The sequence below is a fragment of the Fundulus heteroclitus genome, chromosome 6 (assembly GCF_011125445.2).
Source record: "Fundulus heteroclitus isolate FHET01 chromosome 6, MU-UCD_Fhet_4.1, whole genome shotgun sequence".
NCBI lineage: Eukaryota > Metazoa > Chordata > Actinopteri > Cyprinodontiformes > Fundulidae > Fundulus > Fundulus heteroclitus.
The window spans coordinates 29,634,898-29,658,083 of record NC_046366.1 but is presented as its reverse complement, the minus strand read 5'-3'; the positions used below and the strand labels follow the sequence as shown (position 1 = coordinate 29,658,083).

Below are 23,186 nucleotides of genomic sequence, written 5' to 3'. Positions count from 1 at the left end.
GGATTTTGGGTTTGGGTCTAACGGGAAACCCCCAGATCTCTGCATTCAAATGGGTATCACTACTAATGTCCTGTTTCTGCAAATGCAGGTTCGGTGTTCTGACTATTACACAGTAATTAGTCATGAGCGGAGGACTTTTTACCACTAGCAAGCTAACCACAGCCTTTGTGCACTGTACAGCTAGCATACTGGGTAACAACCTTCTGTCCTCTCCTCCTCTCCTCCTGCTACATGGGAACTTCTTGCTGCAACCTGCCAGGCCTGTGGGTTCTGTGTGCATTTGCGTGTTTATTTAGCTGATGGGGAGCAGTAATCTGCGGCCCCACGGTTTTCCGGGCAGAGACTAAACTCGCCCGGTTGTTGGGCTGCCGAGAAACCCCACCGGCGCTCATTAGTGAGGAAGAGACAGATGAAGAGGACGACACGGGGTGGGAGCGGAGAGAGGGAAGCGCGAGGAAAAGAGGCAGGGAGACAGATGGACGGATCACAGCCCTCGCCACTCAGTCATGTTTGTTTGCATAGAAAGCAGCAGCACATTCTCCTCCTTGTCTTCCTCCAGGTCCTGCCGTCCTCGCGCATCTCTCAGCACAAACTACCGAGGATTAGTCCAGGAGACGAGGCTGCAGCCAAACACTCGGCCCACGGGCGACAGCCACAAGGAATGTGGTTTGGCTTAACCTTCGCATGCAGATTGTGGTCATTACCATCTTGTTACTTTTCTTCCTTGTTGTCTTAAACCAAGGAGCAACTTTTCAGCTCTGGCATGAACCAAAGACGGTTATTTTTTTCATCTCTGGGCAAACGTCACGTTAAGGTGACGTTTGCCCCATCAGGCTCTTTCAGCAGCTGCTGAGAGTAGCTGGTCTGACTACTGCAGACAAGGAAGAGCCATCCGTGATGGCTGAAGTTTTACTCTTCATCATCTAAACGTACGTCAAATCATTGCAGGGTGCTAAGAGTTTAAGAATATACACTAAGACTTGAAACACTAAAATACTATTTGGTAATATTTAGTGTGAGGACATCTGTTAAAGTGAGTCTTTTGCAAATTTATACCCCAATGCCAAGGTGGAATGACAGCAGCAAGGACTATAGAGAAGCAATTGTTTATGCCCATCAATCTAAGAAGGGCTGTGAGTCTATTTCCACACAATTTAAAAGCCAACATTATAGAGTGGAAATCTCTGCAAGTGGGGAACATTTAAGACATCCGTCAGTCTTCCCAGAAGTGGACGTCCCACCAACCTTTTGCCAAATTCACTTTCGGATCATTGATAGAAGCCATTGATAGTGGTTTACAGACACCGCTTTTTTTTTTTTGTACAGAAATCCAGATCAGTTTATGATTTGTTTCATTAAAATATTGTGCATTTAGTTTATTGATCAGCCAGTAAAAATGAAAAAGTTGCAGTAAAATTGCTTTTCCATTCCTAACAAATAAAAGCATTTTTTTTTTGTGGCCCGCCACTCCTTTAAAGAGTTTTGAGCCGCGTTGTAATTTGTTTGGACCCTTTTGCTGTTAGCAGTTCATTATCAGGTCACCCTGACAGCTGATATAAGATGATAAATATAATTTTTCTTCACACAGGTATGATTACAGATTTTGGCTTTAAGAAATGTGATTTCTGGCTTCAATATTAATAATTAAAAACATGTTTATGTTATATATATTGTAGAAAAATGTAATTTGAAATTTGTTTTTGGGCTTTTTATAGAATAGATGAAATGTTGGATATAATGTTGTAGACCAGATCCTGGCTGGTGGTGACCCACTCTCGTCTTGGAGTTCCTCTCAGTTTGATGGCTTCTGTTTCTCCGCCTGCTCTGTTAGAACTGATCAAAGGTCCCCAGTGGGGTTAAGATCTGTTAAGTTTCCTAACTTTAGCCTTTTGAGACGGTGTCCCATTTATTAATTTCCGGAAAGTAACCAGATTGTCCTAGTTTGCTGGAACAAGAGGATGTTTTGTTCCCTCTCTATATTCATGACAGTATTGGGAGTGAGCGCAGTTCCTTAGATAAGGAGCAACACATGGACTGTGTCTGGATGCATCACTGTTGGTAACACGGGTACCTCCTTTCTTCTCCAAACAGATACATTTGCAAGCAATCAGAAGGAGAAATAACTTTACACCTGGCTTCTGCTAGCCATCCTCGTACATCTTGCAGAATTTCTGCCCTTCACTGACGCTTCTCTTGAAAAAAGTGACTTCTTCTGTGCCCCTTTTATTCAAAATTGATTTCCTCAAGCTCCCAGCCTTGATGTGTAGCCGAAGTGCTCACACATTAGTGCTACAAAATGCTGAGCAAACTGCACGGGAGGCAACTGCATCTCTATCCAGCATTACAAATGCTGCCAAACGTTTAGTTTCTAAATGCATTTTGCATAAATGCATTTTTGCACCATCATTTCTGCACATACAAATGGTTTAAATTTCGTTCTGTACGCACTCTGTACATACAAAATGACAAATAAAGTTATCTAAGTCTACGTCTAAGTCTAACTCCCTCCTGGCTCTTCTGTCTGCAGCTGATGGCTTCTGGATGCTCATCCAGAGTTATCTGAACCTCTTACCTCGAAGGTCTCAGAGATCCAGGTAACCTCTTTCATCTGCAGTTCCTTTATGAACCGTCGATTTATTGCGTGTCAGACACGATGCCATAAGAAGAGAAAACTCGGTCATTGTATTCACACACATTTACTGTAGCTCTGTAACTTACACTGTTAGATTGTCAGATAAAAAAATAAAAAAATCCACATGAATGCCACAGCTCCCACATGTCATGCAAACTGCTAGTTTACATCGCTGCTACCGAATCAATGCAACAACAGCAATGTTTACATGTACAAAATTCCTTGATCAGATCAAAATGGGTCCAGATTGAAAAAGAAGAAAAAAATCTGAATACATTGTTTCTATGGGCACAAAATCAAGTATTCCGACTGTGACGTGTGTTTACATGCACCGGACTTTATTCAGAATACAAGCTGTGCAGAGTTCTCAAATTTCCCTAAAAGAAGTTTTTTTTAAAGACTTTAGTCAACAATCATATACAAACATTTAATGGTAAATGAACAATACCAAATACAGTGGCTTGCAAAAGTATCCATACCCCTTAAACCTTTCCACATTTTTTTTTTACATTATTACCACAAACATAAATATATTGTATTGGGATCTTATGTGAAAGACCAAGACAAAGTAGTATAGAGTTGAGAAGTTGAAAGAAAATTATACATGATTTAAAACACACCATCCTCACTGTCAGATATGGTGGTGGCAGCATCATGCTCTGGGTTGCTTTTCCTCTGGAGGAACATGGAAGATGGATGGAGCCAGATACAGGTCAGAGCTGGCCAGCCAGGGTGATAATATGTAACACTCTAGTTCTGCACATTGTCAAGCTAGGACGGCTCCGTTTGAATCCATTTGGGGAAAGGAGGGACATTCAGCAGAACTCTCCAAGCTGATTGGGCGAAGAGACACCTAGTGCCTGCCTACCAAAGGTTGGTTTTAGCCAATCACGGTATCAAATGAAAACGTATGCAGCACGCGTCATGAGAAACCACAAGAAGGTGAGCTAGTCAAGTTTCTGTTATTACAGAGCGAATTCGTAGTTCGTGCAAAAGACTTGAGACTGGGGTGGAAGTTCACCTCCCAGCAGGACGACCCTAAGCATGAAGCCAGGGCTACAATGTAATGGTTCATAACATATTCATGTGTTAGAATGGCCTAGTCAAAGTCCAGACCTGGTGGTGTTCACAAACTGGTGTTCTTCATCTAATCTGACTGAACTTGAAGAATGGGCAAATTTTTCAGTCACTAGATGTGCAAAGCTGGTAGAGACACTAGATGTGCAAAGCTGGTAGAGACACTAAAAGCAAACTGTGGTTCCACAAAGTATTGACCTCAGGGTGCGTAATACTTTTGCACAATGCCCTTTTCAGTTTCTTATTTGGGAAAAAAAAATCATATATAATTTTCTTTCTGCTTCACAACTATATACCATTTTGTGTTGGGCTTTCACATAAGATTCCAAAAAAAGATATATTTTTGTTTGTGGTTGTAACGAAAGCAGAAGTGTGTTTGTCCTGTGTCTTCTGAGCACCCAGAATGGACCCTTTCCAGGTTCTTAGAATGGTCTGTTCCTGCACTCAGTAACAAAGCTACAGGCTTAGCAACATGCTGTTGGCCTCACAGGATGCAAGATGCTGGGCACACATGCACATGCTTATGGCAGTTTGCGCCAATCCGACTGAGATGACCCCAATAATTTGGCTAATTATCATCTGACCACTTGGGGGCACTCATAGAGCAATGCAACATGATTCCTGCATAGTCAGTATGTCTTTTAATAATGAAAAAATAAAGATAGACTGTGATATCGTGGGAAAGTGATGTATTTGGCCATGACTGAACAGAACACTGTGAATACCAACCCGGTGTTACCATTAAACAGGCAACGATGTCATCTAATGTGCGTTAAGGACGCCCAGCACCCAATGCTTAGCAAACTCCGTTGTTTCTCCGTGTTTAGACAAAGTAACACGGTTTGTTTCAGAATAAAAGCATGAATATAGGGTTTAGGTTTGGAAAAGTTTGGAACGGACTACTGTAGTCAGAAAGTTAGGAACCATGCGGGTTTATGTACAGAACGAGTGGTGAGAAAAGATCAAAAAGTTTTTACTTTTATTTTTTGTTTTGTTTGAGAATTTATCAACTGGAACTTCTTATGAACCGCAGTAGCTATAAAGTCGCAGCTTCTACATCTGCTCCAGTTCATAGTGACAACGAGGTAACTGCATCATTAGTGTCTGTCAATGCATCATTTCTCTATGCGATTCTGTCCCTTCAGTTTGAGACCGCTGCAGTTTTCACAGCACGCTGCGATAAAGGGAGCTTTTCTAGCTATTTTTATTGCAAATAATAATAATAATAAATCTCTTAATAAAAAACAAATTAGAACCCAATTTGAACATTGTTTTATTGCATGATTTCTGGGAGCCTGCATATGACAACACCTCTAATCAAGTGGTTGAACCAAGAATCTTCATTGTCACCATGTGTTGATAGACACAGGCTCAGGATGTACGCAGATGACAGAGACAGGCAGACACAACAACAGACATAGTATTTCCACATTTTATATGGAAATACAGCAGATTGCACTGACCAAACACAGTCCAGGGGTTCACGGTCCAAGAGCGGTCGGAGGCGATGTGAATGTCCCCCGTGTATGCAGAGAGGAGCACGCTCAGTCTTCCTAGACCTCCTGTAGTCCACAGTAGTCCTGCAGCTTCTAAAACCCCAAAATAAAACTAAATGTTGTTTCTGGATTTGTGGAAATGTTCCTTATAAAGAGGTGCATGATCCCAGAGCATGGAGGATTCAGCGAGGCAGCAGCTTCACCTGTGAGGCCATTGTGATTCAAAGCATTGACGGCTGCAGCGCTGTCTTCAGAGAAGACCATCAGACTCCCAGACAATGATTTCCAGCACAATGGTGCATCATTTTTTTGTTGTTGTTGCATTCAGTCTACTAATTAGATCAGCAGATCAGTCAGAGTCTCTTATGGTTTCACCTTCGGCAGTAGTTTGCACTAAACAGCGTGAAACATGTTCATCAATCATTCCTTTCTCTTTTGCTGTGCAAAGAGTCGGTTGTAATTGTTTAAGTACAGTAGCTGGTTTTCTCTCAGTCCATTCTAGTGAGGAGAAAACTTTATAAGCAGCAATTTCAAGACCTTGACTTCTTATCTTTACCCGTCATGTTTTATACTTTTAGATTTTGTTATTCAGGTGTGTTATGGCTTTAAATCCTTTTTGCATGTGGATGTTCATTGCGGCATCTTTCATCTTTTGAAACTGAAGTGAGGATGTAGTGCATTAGCATCTCTCTAAGAAGGTTTTTGTGATCTATACTTGGCTTGATCTAAAACTAGCTACAGGTCACCCTGATTGTATAGCGCATTTCAGCAACACGCGATGAAAGCACAAGAAAGGAAAACTTAAAAAGTGCATTGCAGTGGCATAACAAAGGAAATTAAAACACAGACTACAGACTGAAAGTAATGATGTTTCAGTTAATAGTTTAAATAAGATCAAAAGCAACTCTAAACAAATGGGTTGTAAACATTGATTTCAATAACTCAGCATTTTGTCATTTTCTGGGAGTTTTATCCTGATTACTGGATAATAAAAACTGAAAGCTGCTTCTCCACGTTTGGATCTGGTTCTGGAGAAGGAAGGAAGACTTGAATCAAAAAACCTGGGGAGTCTGGAAGGCTGATGCAACAGGAAATCTTTAATATATTTAGGTGTTAAGCCATTCAGTGATTTATAAACTAACTGAATCATTTTAAAGTCTATTCTCTGAGGTACAGGCAGCCAGCGTAAGGACTTGTGCTCTACTTTCTTAGTTTTAGTGAGGACACGGGCAGCAGCGTTCTGGATCAGCTGCAGCTGTCTGATCGACTTTTTTTAGGCAGACCTTTGAAGACGCTTGAATCGAAGGCAACCTAACAACTGAGCGAAACTCTGGTTGCCTCTGATTTAAGTCTGTTTGTGGTTGCCATGACCTGGAAAACCTGGAGAATTTGCACGGGCACTTTGAAGACGTGGTTGCAGTAATCAGTTCGACTAAAGATAAACATGTGGATGAGTCTCTAGGACCTCCGGGGACGTTAGTCCTTTAATCCTTAAAGTGGGGCGACAGTGGCGCAGGATTTAGGGAGTTTGTCTTGCAGTTGGTGGATTGCCGGTTTGATCCCCTGCTCCGACTGTCTCACTTATAGTGTCCTTGGGCAAGACACTTCGCTCGAATTACCTGCTGGCGGTGGTCAGACGGCCCGGTGACGCTGATGTATGGCAGCCTCGCCTCTGTCGGTCTGCCCCAGAGCAGCTGTGGCTGCAAACGTAGCTCACCACCACCAGGGTGTGAATGACTGTAGCATAAAGCACTTTGGGGGTCATTGAACTAGTTAAAGCGCTATACAAGTACAAGCTATATACCATTTAAAATGTTCTCCAGATGATAGACGGCCAACTCTGTAATTGTCTTTATTTGCCTTCTGGCCTGATCAGCGGTTTATAGCCGTAACAACTCTTGATTGTTCCGTATTTGGTCCAAAAATGATCACACCGGTTTTATTTTATTTTTTTTAACTGAAGAAAATGTTGGCACATCCACCTGTTGATTTGTTCAATGCATTTACTCAGCATTTGAATGGGGTCCACAGTCACCTTGTAATGAGGAGCTGTGTGTCGTCTGCATAGTTACGGTAACGTATCCTGTCATAATCTGAGCTAAGGGGAGCATGAAATAGGAGGGGCTCCACAATGGAGCCTTGGGGAACCCCGCATGTGATGTTTGTGGTCTCTGATGAAAAGTTACCCACCGACACAAAGAAGTTCCCGTCCTTCAAGTATGGCTCCAACAAGTCAAGTACTGTAGCAGCAGGAACGGCCCAGTTTACCATGGTCAGCAGTGTGAAATGCTGTGCTGAGGTCCAGTAATACCAGCGCCGTCTGTATTTACGTGGATGTCACTGAACTCCCTGACGAGAACATTCTTAGTGCTGCAGTGAGCAGAGAAACCTGACTGGAACAAGTCAAAGCGGCTGGTTATTGTTGAGGAGGTGTTTAGCTGTTAAAACCGAGCTTTTTCAAAAACCTTAACGATAAATGGAAGTAACTTTGCAACAGCAGCACGTCCAGGTTGTCCCCCCCCCCCCCCAACAGTCCTTTGATAATTGCTGTTTTCAACAACAAAAAGGACGAGTTTATTAATTGATGAAATTGGATGTTAGGATGTGGGTAAAAGATCAAGACAGCAGGAAGAGGAGCTTGACTGTCCACTGTTCATCAGCTGGGAGCTCCTCTGTCAGCATTAGCGAGCGGTTCTGATCCGAACTCCGGGATCATGTTACTGTTTGTTTCTGGGCTGAAGCCTGGGAACCGGACCAACGGCAATAATTCGCATCCAGTGAATCAATACGGATTCTCTGAACTGAAGGCAGAGCCCTGCTTCAAAGCAACCTTTACAGATGTTTGTAGGTAGAACCTCACACGGAGATGTCTGTTCTCTCTTCTTCAGGTTCAGGTCCAGCTGTTTATCAACACAAATAGCCGATCAGCAGGTCAAATGACAGCAGCACAGCGCATACGAGCATTGAGAGGAGGTGGTGGAGACCAGAGGTGGGTAGAGTAGCCATATACTGGACTCGAGTAAAAGCAGCGCTACTTCAACATTTCTTTACTCAAGTAAAAGTAAAAAGTAGTCAGCCAAGAAATTACTCAAGTAAAAGTAAACAAGTATTTAGTAAGAAGGTTACTCAAGTACTGAGTAACTAATCAGAACATCTGATGATTTAATATTTAAAAATTCTGTAGTCAGACAGACAAAAATATAAGGTTACGTGCAAATTCTGGTATTTTAAAGACAAAAGATACACTACAAACAAAAAACACTTCTCTAAATAATTTTTTTCCTTCATATTTTTATTAGGAAGTAATGCACATTACAACAATAGAGATGTGTATCCATATGTACATCCTTTTCACATAGGGTATCATAGCAAGCAACAATATGTACATATTGGCACCATAAAGGTACTGTGCATCTCGAAGACTTGAGAACAAGGGATATAGTCAAACTTCCAGGGTGTTTTTGTAAATTAAGTGGTACGAAAATAATTTTTTAAATATTAAACTTGAAAGCAATACTTACAGCAGCTAATGTATATATAGTATGTTAGAATGGTGCAAAGTACGTCCAGTAACAATATCGACTGTATACTGTACATTTATCTGACCTCCAAATGGTTCAATGAGCTCAGCAGATAATGAATAACATTAAAATAACAAAACTTGTGTACAAATAAGAAGTTTCACTTTAACATAAACTCTGTTTTTTTTTTCTCTCTGGTGCATTTCTGGTTGACATAAGTTAGTTCTTTATTCATGAAGTTACTCACAGTTGGTAGAGTAGATAAAAATTTTATTCAACAGTAGCGATACTTGAGTAAGAATATGACTCAAGTGAAAGAAAAAGAGTACAGTGCTGGAAACCTATTCCTAAAAGTACATTTGTTCAAAAAGTCCCTGAAGTAAATGTAACTGAGTAAATGTAATTAGTTACTACCCACCTCTGTTGGAGACGACTTTCTGAAGAGGGAACCGAGCAGCAGAATGGAAGAGAGATGGGATTTTAGTGACTTTGAACATGACCTGATTGTTGGTGTCAGATGGGCTTGTCTGGGTATCTCAGGACCGGCTGATTGGCTGGGATTTTATTTTTTAATGCACAACTATCTCTTGGTTTTTCAGAGGAAAAGCAAAAATATCCAGGGTGGATGAAAATGTTGATGTCAGAGGAGAAAAGGCAGACTGGTTCAAGATGGCAGAAAGACGACGATAACCTCTGAGCTGAGTAGAGCAGCCAAAAAGTTTACTCAAGTGTAACTTTACCTTAATATAGTTTGGTTCAAGTAAGAGCAAAAAGTAGTCATGCAAAAAAAAAATATGTATTTGGTTAAAATGCTACTGTTGTACTGAGTAAATGTTTGTAACATCAGATTTTATTTGTAAAAATGACCAAATTAGGTGAAAAAAGTATCAGGCAAGTTAGGTTTTCTGTAGAAAATGATAAAATTAGTAAAAATAATTTTTTCACAAAATGATTCTTCGTGTGTATAGGGTAATGTATTAAGTCATATTTAACATATAAGAATATGATTGAAAAGGTAATTTTTTTACAGTAACTGATTTCACAAAATGAAATAAATATAGATTATTTGCACACAGATTGATGTTTTCAAGCATTTACTTCTGTTAATTATAATGATTTTCCACTTACAGCCAATGAAAACATGACATTTAAGATTCACTGGACCAAAGAGAAAACATTTCAGATACAAGAAATAAGGGCTTAATGAAAAGTATGTTTAAAACCTGCTTAAAGGTCATTTTCAACAGACACATATAATCTGACAAACAAACCTAACCAGAACACATATTTTAGTTTTTAAAGTAAATTGTCCTATTTCCAAAGAGGATTATACAGTGTACAGTGTTATTTCTTTTAAATTGCACAATTTAATCACACGTTTAGTTTCTTTTCCATTTTTTAACTTGTTGAAGGTGTTTTTAAAGGATCGGTTTCTTTTGGGGCGTTCCTTTTACCGCAGAGGTCGGGCCAAACGAGTCGCAGATTTCACCATCCCAGCCTTTCTGCGTTCCAGTCTCCCTTGGACACGCGCACTGTTGCTGAAACAATAACTATGACAATAACGCTGTTCTAGGCGGTATTTTGTACAAATAAACAGAGCCGAAACATCCCGTCTGATGAACACTGAACTGCAGCACCTGCATGACTAACTGTTTAAAAAATAATAGAGAGCTGCTGCAAACAGTCAAAGCATGAGGTTTTACTCAATGCTGCCGCGAGTAGCAGCCATCATGAAGACAGAAGTCGAGAACCACACTGCAAAAACAGACTAAACTAAACTAAAAATAAGTAACATTTTCTTGAAATGAGTGTTTTTGTACTTTATTTGAGCAGCTAAATAAGATTATCTGCCAATGGAATAAGATGTTTGCACTTAAAATAGGAACAACTCGTCTCCATCAACTTATTTCCAGTGCATTGTATCTAATTATCTTATTTTAGGGGTAAAGTACTCTTTCCATTGGCAGATAATCTTATTTAGCTGCTCAAATCAAGGACAAATACGCTAATTTCAAGAAAATTTTACTTATTTTTAGTTCTGTGTTTGCAGTGCATCCTGTTGCACAGAGTTTCCGACTCATAATACCGACTTTAGGGGCCGTTCCAGTTAAGTTTTCCGACCCAGAGATCGAGAATCCCAACCACCGAGGTGAAATGGGACGCACTATAAATGTTGAATCCTATTTTTGGGGTGAAGATGATCCTGTAGTTGGCTGTGCTCTCAAAATTGTCAAAATAGTTAAAGATCATCACTTTGGGATTCTGTCATTTATGCCTAACACTTTAGGTGCATTAAATCCAAGACAAATACACTTAAAAATAGTTTTTCCCCTCTGTAATACCTACGTTGAACACTGACTGATTATTTTAACCTTCCCTTTTCAAGTATTCATGCCACTGTATCCTGCAACCTTTCTTACCCTTTCCGCTCTTCATAAGCAATGCAAATGTGTTACGCTGTGTGAAACTTTGTTGTTCGGTGCAATAATCCAACTCCACTTCCAATATGGACCTCAGTGTAATTTATCTTCAAAACGTCACTGCTGCAGGATAATTTAAATGTCTTTGTAGGATCACATTTACATAATGCAATGCAATGCAATATTTCAACTCAATGTGTAAGTGTTGCCACAGCGCCAGTTCCTCACAGGTGTCACAGCTGCGGCATTATTTATATATGCAAATATTTGTTCTAAGGCTAAATTATTAGGTAGCGGATCTTTACAAACTGCGCAAAATCCCTATTAGATACACAAGTAAATGACACACACACACACACACACACACACACACACACACACACACACACACACACACACACACACACACACACACACACACACACACAAAACATCTATTTTACCTGTTTCTAACAGACTGCAAAACCAGCCATTGTTCTGACATTTTTGTATTATTTTTCTTTTGCGTATAATGTTATTAGCAGAATTTGGAACCAAAAGTGGACGTTATACTTTGTGTTTCCTATTCGAATTGCACATTCTCTGCAAAAAATAGAAACTATCTTACAAATTGTAGCAATTTAGCAATATTTAGATTTGTACATATACAGCCACATCTCAATGAACTACAATGTCACTAAAGTATTATTTACATTTTAAAACTAAATCTTAAATTACACAGGGTAGTATATTTCAAGTGTTTATTTCTTGTGATTTTTATGATTATGGTTTACAGCTTAGAAAACAAAAACAAAATCCTGTTTATCAGATAATAGAAATGTTGCACAAAACCAACAAAACTTGTGTTTTTCTTGCAGTATTCTAATGTTCTTGGTTTACACAATCTGCCAGCTTGACAGGCATCCAGGAAATAGTCATCAGCTTTCTCAGAATCTGACCACATTTTTGTCACCTTGTTACTTTGGTTGAATCTTGTGACAGGCTGCAGCGTGTTGCCGTGCAACTCAAATGTTGCTGAACTATTTAACTTAATTTTTGTCCTGATCCACTGGTGTTTGTATGTTTTGATTTTCATCTGTGTCTTCACTTTGATCATTTTCTTATTAGGTTTTGCTCTACTTAAGTTCTCTTCTTTGTCATTATTGTTTGTATGATGTTGCCTTATAAGTTCTTTAGGCTCTTTATTGTTCGGTGTACTCTTCTTAGTGCTTTCTTTTGTGTTTACTTGTGATCCCTTTCAGATTGTTCCCTGTTTGGCATAGGGCTTATGACAGTAGTCTCAAACTCAAATCCTTGAGGGCTGTTGTCCTGCAACTTTTAGACACGTTCCTTGCCCCACACATCTGAATCAAATCACTAAACTACCTCACTAGCATGTAGGCAAGGCAATTCAAAGTTATTTATATAGCACAATTCAGTACAGAGACAATGCAAAGTGCTTCCATCCAAAGGCCTCCATCCGAATACATCTAATGATACTTCCTAGCTCCTGTACCTTTCATGGGGTCAACAATAAGAACACTAGCATGGGGAGGAAAGGAGCTTCAGACTGCTGTGCCTATTTCAGACAGCTTTTCTCTCTGACGTCATTATGCAAAGGAAACACACATGGATGATTTTAGTCAAATCCGGGCCTACAGCCTTCAGAAAAAGAACTAAAAAGTGCACACTCTCTTGTCGTCGGCCATTTCCAGTAATTTCCGTGAGGTGAGCTGTGCTTGTACGTCAAGCTTTTTAGCAGTAAGGGACATTGTGAGGTTTCTGTGCTAAATTAGCTGTGAGAGGAAGCATACAAGCTCCTTTTTCTACCTAATTTGTTACTGACAGCAGTATTCAGACAGCACTTTTAATGCCGACCGCGGACACACTTCCATTTTGGCTATAGAGTCCTTACCCAAAAACAGGTATTTGGCAGTAGCCAAGCTCTTATATTGGAGTCAGTAGTGCTGAAGCAGAGATGCATCTAAAAGTTGCAGGACAGCTGCCGTCTAGGGCCATGGCCTATGGTTTCTTATTCAGCTCCGTTTCATGTTTGTCTTTTTTCTCTCCTCTGCTTTGCTCTCTGCTCCTCATCTCCCCCTTGACTGCTTGTCATAGGGGGCAGCTGAAAGCCTTTCCCTCTGATTAGTTCTTCTGTTTGACTGCCATCTTCTCCACCCCTGCCTCAGTATATTCTTATCAGTTTCTGTTCCTCTCCACTGGATCCTTTTCTTACTGTGCCTGTTTTCCCTCGCCATTTCATCCAGTTTCTTTGTTCCATTCTGAGCTCTGTTCTCAAGGGCCCAACTGTAAGTTTTTAAATTCTTACTTATATTAAAATATTTCTATCATAATGCAGCTCCTGAGCACCTGGCTACAAGTTGGTTCAGCTTTTGCTTCACCAAACATGACAATTCTTTGACAGATTGAATATTTTTTGTTGATGGCAAGACATTTCTATATTTTACCCTGGCAGCAATAAGATTTCAAACGTTTTTAAGAAGAGTTTTAAACAGGCGGGAAGAAGAGAATTGCAAGCATCTGAGTGCTGTGCACAAAATGTCTGTACCTTTTGCAACCCCCACCCAAACAAAAATAATTCCTCTTGAGAAGTCTGTTCATTACTCCCCCAATGCGATGAAATTGAATTTCTGCCATTGCCTCCATGCTACACTGCATTGATGCAATAATTTACCTATATTAGGTCCTTACCGATTGAGTGTATACACTGTAAAGCACATAAACATGCTTTTCAGTAGCATTCAATGTTAAAAAATAAATTTTCACTGGTCTTATGGTATTCTCATTTTAAGGGAAATATCATTTTGGGTTTTCATTTGCTGTAAGCCATATTCATCAAAACAACCAGAAAGAGAGGCCTGACCTGTAGCGCTCTGTGTGGAATTTGATTTTATTCAGTCTTTATGTAGATGATTACCAAATGTCTGTCCAAATATAAAAATGCAGTTATATGCAGATGATACAGTCTTGTGTGCTCATGCAAAAACTAAACAAGAAGCGGCTGTCGTACTCTCTGGAGCCATTGTACCAATTTCCCGTTGGCTTCACAACTCTTGTCTACATCTTAACATTAAAAACAATAGTTTGGATGTTTTTCTCACGACAGTCAACTGACGGCCAACAACCTCCTGTTTTAGTTAATGGTCAATGTCTGGATGTGGTGGATCAGTTTAAGTATCTTGGTGTGGTCTTGGATGCAAACTTAACATTCACCCAACTTGTAAAGACAATTTCAAATATCATTAGATTTAACTTGTCAAATTTCTATCATATAAGACCGTTTCTGACTCTTGAATCTGCAAAAGCTCATATGCACGCAATTATTTTTACTCACAGAAACTATTGTTACACACCTTGGTCTCATACTACAGAAGACACTTTAAAACCTTCAAGAAAACATTGAAAATAGGAGGGGAGGAAACATCTTCATTTTCATTATTATAACATCCTTAGTAAGTATAATATTTGCGATTTGTATAGCTATGAAACGGTTTTAGATGTCTGTCTTGTTTTTAAAGTTTTCAACGGGCTTGCCCCTCCACCTCTGCACGATTTTATACAGAACAAAATGCACAATAGAGTCAATACTAGAGCATTAACCAGTGCAGGACTAAATTTAGCCAAATGGTGGTGTCTATTAGAGGCATACAGTCATGGAACAAATTACCAGCTCATATCAGAAACTGTGAGAACTCTGTGAGATTCAAGAAAACAGTAAAACTGTGGTTAAAAATAAACCAGTCCTGTTATAATTCATGCTATTGTCTATTTTTATGTTTCTGTTTATTATTGTAACCGGTCTTTGCAGACCACTGTATGTAATGTGATAAATGTGTAATGTTTTATGGTGCCTGCCTTAAAACAGTAGATGATTTAGCTACTGTGCTAATTCTGGCATATTTACACTGAAGTTTTCCTGATTTGTTGATTAACATACACTGTCCCAATTCAATAAAAAAGATCTGTTTTTCATTTTCTAAAATGAATTACAGAAACATTTTTTTTCTTTTTTCATTGTATTCTTTTGGCCCTATATGTTAATACATAAAAGTACTATATGAAGCTTTTTGAATTGCGCATCTGTGTCCAAACTCAGCAAAATGCTATATATGCCAGAATAGACAGTGCGATATTCTGGTTGTATATATGTGCAATTTTAATGTTGTGAAAGTGTGTGTGTGTGTGTGTGTGTGCAGTAATGTATGCATGGTTTCTTGTCTGCGAGAAATAATTATGTCCTAAATGGCACCCCATACATCACAGTCCACATTGAATAAAGTAGGGATGGGTTAAGTGTAGAAGATAAATTTCATGAAACTTACAAAGTTGTTATTAACAAATAAAGATGATGTTGTTGATGATAACGATGTACCACAAACAATTTGGGTTCCCGGCGGCTTCCCATTTGTGGTAGAGATGGGCTAACAAATGTTCACAATGTGATACAAAAACATCTTTTTAAAATTATGAAACTCATCTTAATTGTGTTTGAGTTTTGTTTGAGTATGATTTGTTTTATAGTTTAAAAAAAAAAGTTTACGTGGAGCATCACATTTCCTCACATGTCTGAATGAACACACCGGCGTCTTCTTTCTCTTGGCTCCTCATGTTGATGTTAAAGTAGTCTGGATCACGTGATACAGCCAAGGGGCGGGACTCCTTCCACAGCCGACCAATAGCAGCGCAGAACGCGACCAGGCTCCTGCAACAGCAGGTCTGTGGTGTGCGTGGAGGGGAGGGGGGGGCAGGAAAAGCCCGAGAGACAGAAGCAAATAACGGTACGCTCCAACATACATGGAGCCCCCGACCCCCGCATTTCGGTCGTCCCGCATCCCGCCCGCGTCCTGTGATGGTGACATGTGAGCAGACGGACGCGCCGAGCGCCTTTTCAGGGGGTGAAGAAAACCAGCGGTCCACCATTGTGTGCGCATAAATAAGAAGAATGGCCTGGATGTGGAAGGTAAGAGTCGGCTTCTCCTTCTCAGTCTTGCTGAAATAAACACGATGCGTGGACATATGGAGCCTGGGACGTGGGTAGGTCTTCGTCTGTGAGTGTTTTAGCTGACGGATGGTGAAATGTGAGCCGGAGAGCAGCGTGTGTTGGTGGGAATAAAGCTCCACGGAGGCAATTAACCCTCTGGTTTATATTAGATGTGGGTTTCCGTCTTTTTTTTTCTTACTCCAGATTTTTTTTTGTTGGTGTGCAGGCACTCAGGTTTTAGTGTTTTGGGTCATGTTTTTTATTTTTTTCATTTTATTTCATTCCCATATGGTGTACTGTTAGATTAGGCTGGTGAAGGCCAGCCAGTCTGCGAGAACAACATCCTTCAGGTCCTGGTGTTTACATGCCGCGCCTGCAGAGCTGAAGGGAAGTAAACAAACATGACTTACCTTAAGTTTGGAAACAGGCTTCATATTTATTTATTTTGTTATTTTTTACCAAATACTAAAGGTCAATCTTAACTATTATCTTAATCCCTGTCCTTACTTTCTTAAAAGAGTGCTACTTCATAGCACTGTTCAGTCTTTTCTGTAACATTAATCAAACTCTGTATGAATGCTGTGTTGCCAAAACTATTCTGTCGTCAGCCTTCACGTATATACAAACCTAAGGGGCATCTCTTTCTTTAACTCTGGAGTTGAATAGGATGTGAGCCTGTGCTTCGCAGCTAGAACAGCTTTTTAAATCGGTGACCAAAACACAACAGGTTAAATCTTCTGGGAAAGGTTTTCCCTGGAAGGAATGTGTTCATGGGATGTAGGATGAGAAGGGCTGCTTCTCAGACTCTCCTTTAATATATCACAAAAGTGTTGAGGTCCGGACTGTGGTTAGGCCAGTCAAGTTCTGCCTCACCAAATTTGTCCGTCCATGTCTTTATGAGGTTGGCTTTGTGTTCTGGCGTAGTTATAACCTGGGCAGCCATATTGATAATGAGTAGCACTCCAATTCTACACATTATCAGTCTAGTAGTTCTCCTATCGAATCCGCTTGGGGAAAGGAGGGACATTCAGCAGAACTCTCCAAGCTGATTGGGCAAAATGACACCTTGTGCCCACCTACCAAAGGTTGGTTTTAGCCAATCATGGTATGAAATGAAAACGTATGCAACAGTTGTCATGAGAAACCATAAGAGGTTAAGCTAGTCAAGGCGGTTCATGCTGTTCTTTCAAAGATGAAATCGTGGATTCTTACAAAACAGATGTGATAGCATCCGCTACTTGTGCGTCTTCCTGCGCTGCCGTGTTTATGTTGGTTCAGCTATGGGTTCTGCAGCTGTTTTCGTCGCACCGGTATGTCCCGCCTTAATCCACAATACTGGAACGTGATTGGTCCGAACCGTTTTTGGTTCGGACAAAGACGGTTGAAGCCGGAGCGGTACAATATGGTTTCTTGTTTGTTTGAGAACACACAAATACTGCAAGAATTCATCTTGCTTGCGAAGTTAGCATAGTTATGTGGGAACAGTAAGGGAACATCTGCCAACTGTTCCCTCAAAGTTGGGAGCAGGAAATTGTCTAAAATGTCTAGAAATGCTGAAACATTAAGAGGTAATTTCACTGTAACTAAGGCTATGTTCACACTGCAGGGAAATGCCACCCGAATCCGATCTTTTTGCCGCCCAAAAAATCCACTTTTTTCCTTATTTGATATTAATTCAAATACATATCAGATATTGTAACAAAATGTCTCCAGTCTGAACGGTCTTGTCGCATTTTATCCGTCTCTTGGCTCCAACTACACAACCACACACAGTAGCAGCAGTTACCGCTCCACAAAGATGGTGGTTGCATTTAATAGTAGTGTGAAAGGCTACCTAAAAAAAAAATCAGATTTCAGCAATAATTTAATACGTTCAATTAAATTGAACGTATTAAATTATTAGTATTAGACTACTTGAATGTAGCCTGACTCCTGAAAAAACAGGCCCACACCATAATCATTACTGCACCAAACTATGTTTATAGCAACAGTCTGCATGTTTCGGTGCTTTGGTTTTATACACCTGTGGCCATAAAAGTTATTTGAAACCCAAGCCCAGTGATTTAGACCAGGAAGTTTGGCCGTATAGTTTAATTTGTCACCCATTGACCAACATGTTAGGGTCAATGTTTGTATTTGTTTTGCTATTGTGATATAATTTATGATTTATTTAAGATTAAATCTACCTTTTTAATCCTGCACCACATCAAAATTGTCTTTGCTATATCGATTTCTGTAGTATCACAAGTGCAAAGGACCGATTAGATGGAATATTTGGCTGGATATCATATTTTTGGTGCCGTGCATTCACTCTTTGCATGTCAATAATAGATTTGGCTAGTCCAGACTGTATCTTAACTGCACCTCTTACTCACACCAGTATTTTTTTAGTGACTGAGATGCTAAAGCTTACAGAAAATGTAATGATGAAGACGAAAGATTCAGCTAATGTTGTCACTAATATATATGTATATATTTTTTTCCTCATATCATGCAGCTCTACCTCCCCGAAAAAAACCTATACAGGCTCGTCACATAAGGCATAAGGCAGTTTATTGGAATCAAATAGGATATCCTTTTTTGTCATATTCCGACAAAATTTAACAAAACTATCCACTTGGTGCCTAAAGGAAAAAAAAAGTTATATAGAGTGGAAAAATAGAAGTAGTTTAAAAAACAAACAAAGCATGTTTACAAACTCATAATTCAAGTCTTTATTTCTATAACACCTACTCAGAGCAAATCTAGTTCAAGGTACTCTCTCAGAGAAATCCAATTTATATACAGAGGTACATATTAAAATCAGTTTTGTTGTTGTTGTATCTTTCTAGGTCTGAGAAAGTATGAAAAAGCTAAATTGGGTATATTATCATAATATTCCCACATTTGGACATAATGTCTAATCTACCACATCATCCCTTGAGTTTAAAGTTCCCATGTAAGGATTTCATTGTTGACTTTTATCATTTGAGAAGAACAGGTTTAAAAAGTTTATTAATCTGTGTTGTGACCTCATATCATTGGAAAAATCCAGGTAACATTTTTTAGGTCCGTTTCCCTGTTTTGTTATTTACTGTTTTATTCTTAGTTCGTATCATTTCCAAGCCATGCCATTCCTGAAATATTTGTTGTAAATTTAGAAATAACGTATGTCTTAAAAGTTAAAATTGACTCACAAATTGGCCAAGATGGCAGTAGATTTAGGAATTTCAAAAGGGGAAATCACGAAAAAAAACAACTATATAGGACCTTTGTAATAATGATTCACATTTGTGAGGCCGTAGCAGAAATATTGACCCTTTTCCATATCCTATTTACACTGTTTAAAGTTTCCGATGTGGGGAGGACTGTAGTCAATCACACCATTCAGCTGCTTGTTGTTCTTCTGGCTTATTGTACCTCTGCATGGTTGCTGCCTGTGCCACAGGTGTTGTGACGTTGTTGGAGCTGTCTCTCATGGGTTCTTCTGTACATGTCAAACGTGCTCTCAGGTCTATTCTTACATGCCTTCAAAGCCAATGATTATCATTATAATTTACTACTGTGAGGAAACAATTGGACAATATGTCTAACTTTTGATAGACTTTGCCTCTAAAGGTCCAGGGGGCATCCTAGAACAGAACTGGCCTTCCTAATGATCTGGTCTAACTACTTCCTCTCAGCTACAGATAAGCTGCTCCAACATATCACACAAAATGGCTCATGCCACCACAGAGTTAAAGGAGCTATAAGTAATACTAACACCTTGTGGCTCAAAACGATTCAACAGCTTGCCAGTCACAACAATCTAATTTGCCGTTTTTAAACGGTGTGTTGCTGTTGTGAATTTTTACTTACACAGGATAGGTTTGTGATGTTGTATTATGTTCTATTTCCGGTCCACTTCTCTTAATGGCTTCCATGTTTGCAGGCTGCTGCTCTTTTACCTAAATAAAACACCAAATGCTGTGCTCTGTTTTGGGAATCCTGGGAACTCTTATGATTGGCTGAGGAACCAGGAAGTAAACACGATCTACACTCTGAACCGAAGTAGTTCCGGACTTTACCTCTGGGTTTTAAAGGAGAAAAATGTGACAAAGACATTGTTGATGGAGAGGACCGATTGTTTATAGGGAATGTTACTTCCATCCTGGGGGAGAAATGAGAATGATTTAGGTTGATTTTACAGTAAATGTCTTACTTATAGCTGCACTCCAAAGGACCTCAGTCTCCTCATTAGACTGAGTCTCCTCTAACCCCTCCAGTGAAGAGCATCAGTGTTGTGACTGCAGTCCAGTTTATTGTCCAGGTCAACACGTAGGCACCTAGAAGTCCAGAGTCCACTATCATGGTGTCAGTTCTCTGGATCTTCACCGGATTCAGCGTGGTTTGTCTGCACCTGCAGAAATCCACTCACAGCTCTTTGGCTTTCCCTGCGTTGATCAGGAAGTGGTTCAGCTGGCACCAGTCCACAAAGTCCCATGTCTGCTGTCTGTACTCTGAGTTAGGGCTGGACAATAATTCAAGAACGATATCGATCGATAGACGTGTGGCTCAATAGAAAAAAAGGAGTCAATAAAAAGTTAAATGGAATAGCAGTTTTTCTTTCTGTTGCATTCAAGCCTATCAGGTTAATATTACAGTCATTACATCCTCCCAACCAATCACAAACCCAGACCAGATAAGATCCTTCATCAAGCGTTCAGAGAACACATGTTCTTTTTTTTGTTTTTTTAAGACTTACACTTTTAAAATAAATAAATAAAGGGTTGAGTTTGAATTCAGTGTTCTTTATTTTAAAATAGGTAATTAAGCAACAATATAGGATAGCCAGGCCAGCACTTAAAATATATATTTTTTTATAATTATCAATATCGATCAATGTGATTTCTGTTTTATAAATACTATTTTTTTCTATATCGTCCAGCCGTACTCTGAGTCAGTCTCAGCTGTGCTGAGGCAGACTATATGGCGGTCATCTGAGAACGTATAACGAGCGTTACAGAGGGTTAACAGGGCCAGAGCAGTTCCCTACGAGGCCCATACTGCAGCTCAGCCTGTTAGAGACACAGCCCTGTGTCTTCACATACTGCAGGCAGCCAGGGAGGTAGTCCAGTGTCCACTGAGCCAGGTGGTGGCCCACTCCTGAGCCGTCCAGCTTGTCCTTCCCAAGTCCCGGCTGGATGGTGTTAAAAGCACTGGAGAAATCAAAGAACACGATCCTCAGAGTCCATCCAGGTTTCTCTAGGTGGGTCGGAGCTCAGTGCCGGAGTTGGATGATCAAATCAAATCAAAATTAATTTATATAGCACATTTAAGAACAACTGCCGTTGGTCAAAGTGCTGCACGCAAAAAGAAAAACACTCAGTGATACAAATAAAGAAAAAGAGAGAAAAACTCTCACATTGTGTTAAAAGCCAGTGAGTATAAATGTGTTTTAAGAAGAGATTTAAAAGCACCAAGAGTTCAGGCCTGCCTAATATGAAGGAGTAGCTGGTTCCACAGTTTAGGAGCTAGAACAGAAAGATCATCTCTGTGGACCAGTCTGGACCTTAGAACACAAACGGACCTTAGATCCATAAGGCTGCAGGAGATCAGAAAAATGTGCAGGTGCCAGCCCATTTAGGGCCTTATAGGTCAACAATAAAACTTTAAAATCAATCCTAAAACGAGCCGGGAGCCAGTGAAGTGAAGCAAGCACTGGTGAAATATGCTCACGTTTTTTTTGTTGTTGGTGTTAAGAGGCGAGCTGCAGCGTTCTGAACCAGCTGCAGCCGTGAGAGGCTGGCCTGGCTTACACCAACAAACAGAGAACTGCAACAATCTAATAAAAGCGGGAATCACCCGTTAAAAATCATTAAAAGATGAAAATTATTTCACTTTGAATAAAAGTCTCAGTTTAAAAAAAGGACCTTTTTTTTACAGCAGAATTAATCTGTTGTAAAAAGATTACTGGATGATGGATCATCCACCCTGATGCCAGGCGGGTAGACAAGCTGCTGCAGATCCAATGGAGAAGTTACCGGGGAGCGAAGGTTGAGGACAAACCTCTCCAGGGTCCCAAACAAATGTGAGGTCACACTGCAAAAAGGGAACTAAAAGTAGGTAAAATCTTCTTGGAATTAGTGTATTTTTTCATTGATTTGAGCTGGTAAACCAGACTATTTTCCAATAGAATAAGATTTTTGCACTTAAATTAAGAATAATTCATCTCCATCGTCTTATTTCAAGTGCAGGATATCTAATTATCTTATTTTAGGGGTAGAAATTCTCATTCCATTGGCAAAAAGTCTTATTTAGCTGCTCAAAACAAGGAAAAATATACAAATTTTAAGAAACTTTTACTTACTTTTAGTTCCCTTTTGGCAGTGCAGTGCTTTTTTCCCCCGTAGACACTGAGGTACTTGGGATGTCTCCTTGTAGCACGCCGGAGGTCTTCCAAAGCAGCGGCACTTTCCCCAGCTTCGTGCTCATGTTGAACACAGTCCCACAACATGTGTGTGGGGTTTAGAAAACTTATTAGGCTGATTAAAGCCCAGACACGTATGAAAGCACAAGCTTAGTCACAACAAAACTCCCATTGATGTTAGGAGAAGCTACGTCAGAGAGGCAAAAGTAAGGAGTCTCCTGCTGATTGATTCATGCCCTCCAGTTAATAGTCTCACTTATCAGATGCAGTTGAAGGATGGAAACTTATTTGTCAAATTTGAACATCTGATTTGTTTAGTAGGGAGATTAAGAGCAGGTGTGTTTCATCATCCTTTTTTTTCCGCGTGAAACAGATGTGTTGGACCATTAAAGCTATGTTTGTGAATGGAGTCTAGCTTCTGTAAATCAAGAAGAAGATGAGTGTTTAGGATGTCTTCAGTCCAACAGTCACCGCAGGATTTAAGAAACTTCACTCCATGTATTTTTCTGTCCATCCATTTATCCGTCTATACGCTTTTTCTTCTCTGTCCGTCCGTCAATCTCTTCAGGTTTTTCTAAAATATGCAATATTGTGTTATTCTTGTGTTTTTTGCACATTTTTACTAGGGACACTGACATATTTTCCAGTTTTGTACATTAAATAAAATGACC

General features: G+C 39.8%; 1 protein-coding gene across 1 annotated transcript in view; it reads left to right on the top strand.

The window, feature by feature from the left end:
- Positions 1-15,846: 15,846 nt before the first annotated feature.
- Positions 15,847-23,186, top strand: part of st6galnac3 (ST6 (alpha-N-acetyl-neuraminyl-2,3-beta-galactosyl-1,3)-N-acetylgalactosaminide alpha-2,6-sialyltransferase 3) — a 135,950-nt gene continuing 128,610 nt past the window's right edge. Inside the window, exon 1 of the mRNA XM_012851866.3 lies at positions 15,847-16,106. Within this exon, the coding sequence (XP_012707320.1) occupies positions 16,089-16,106 (18 nt within the window). The 5' untranslated portion in view covers positions 15,847-16,088. The remainder of the gene's footprint in view (positions 16,107-23,186) is intronic.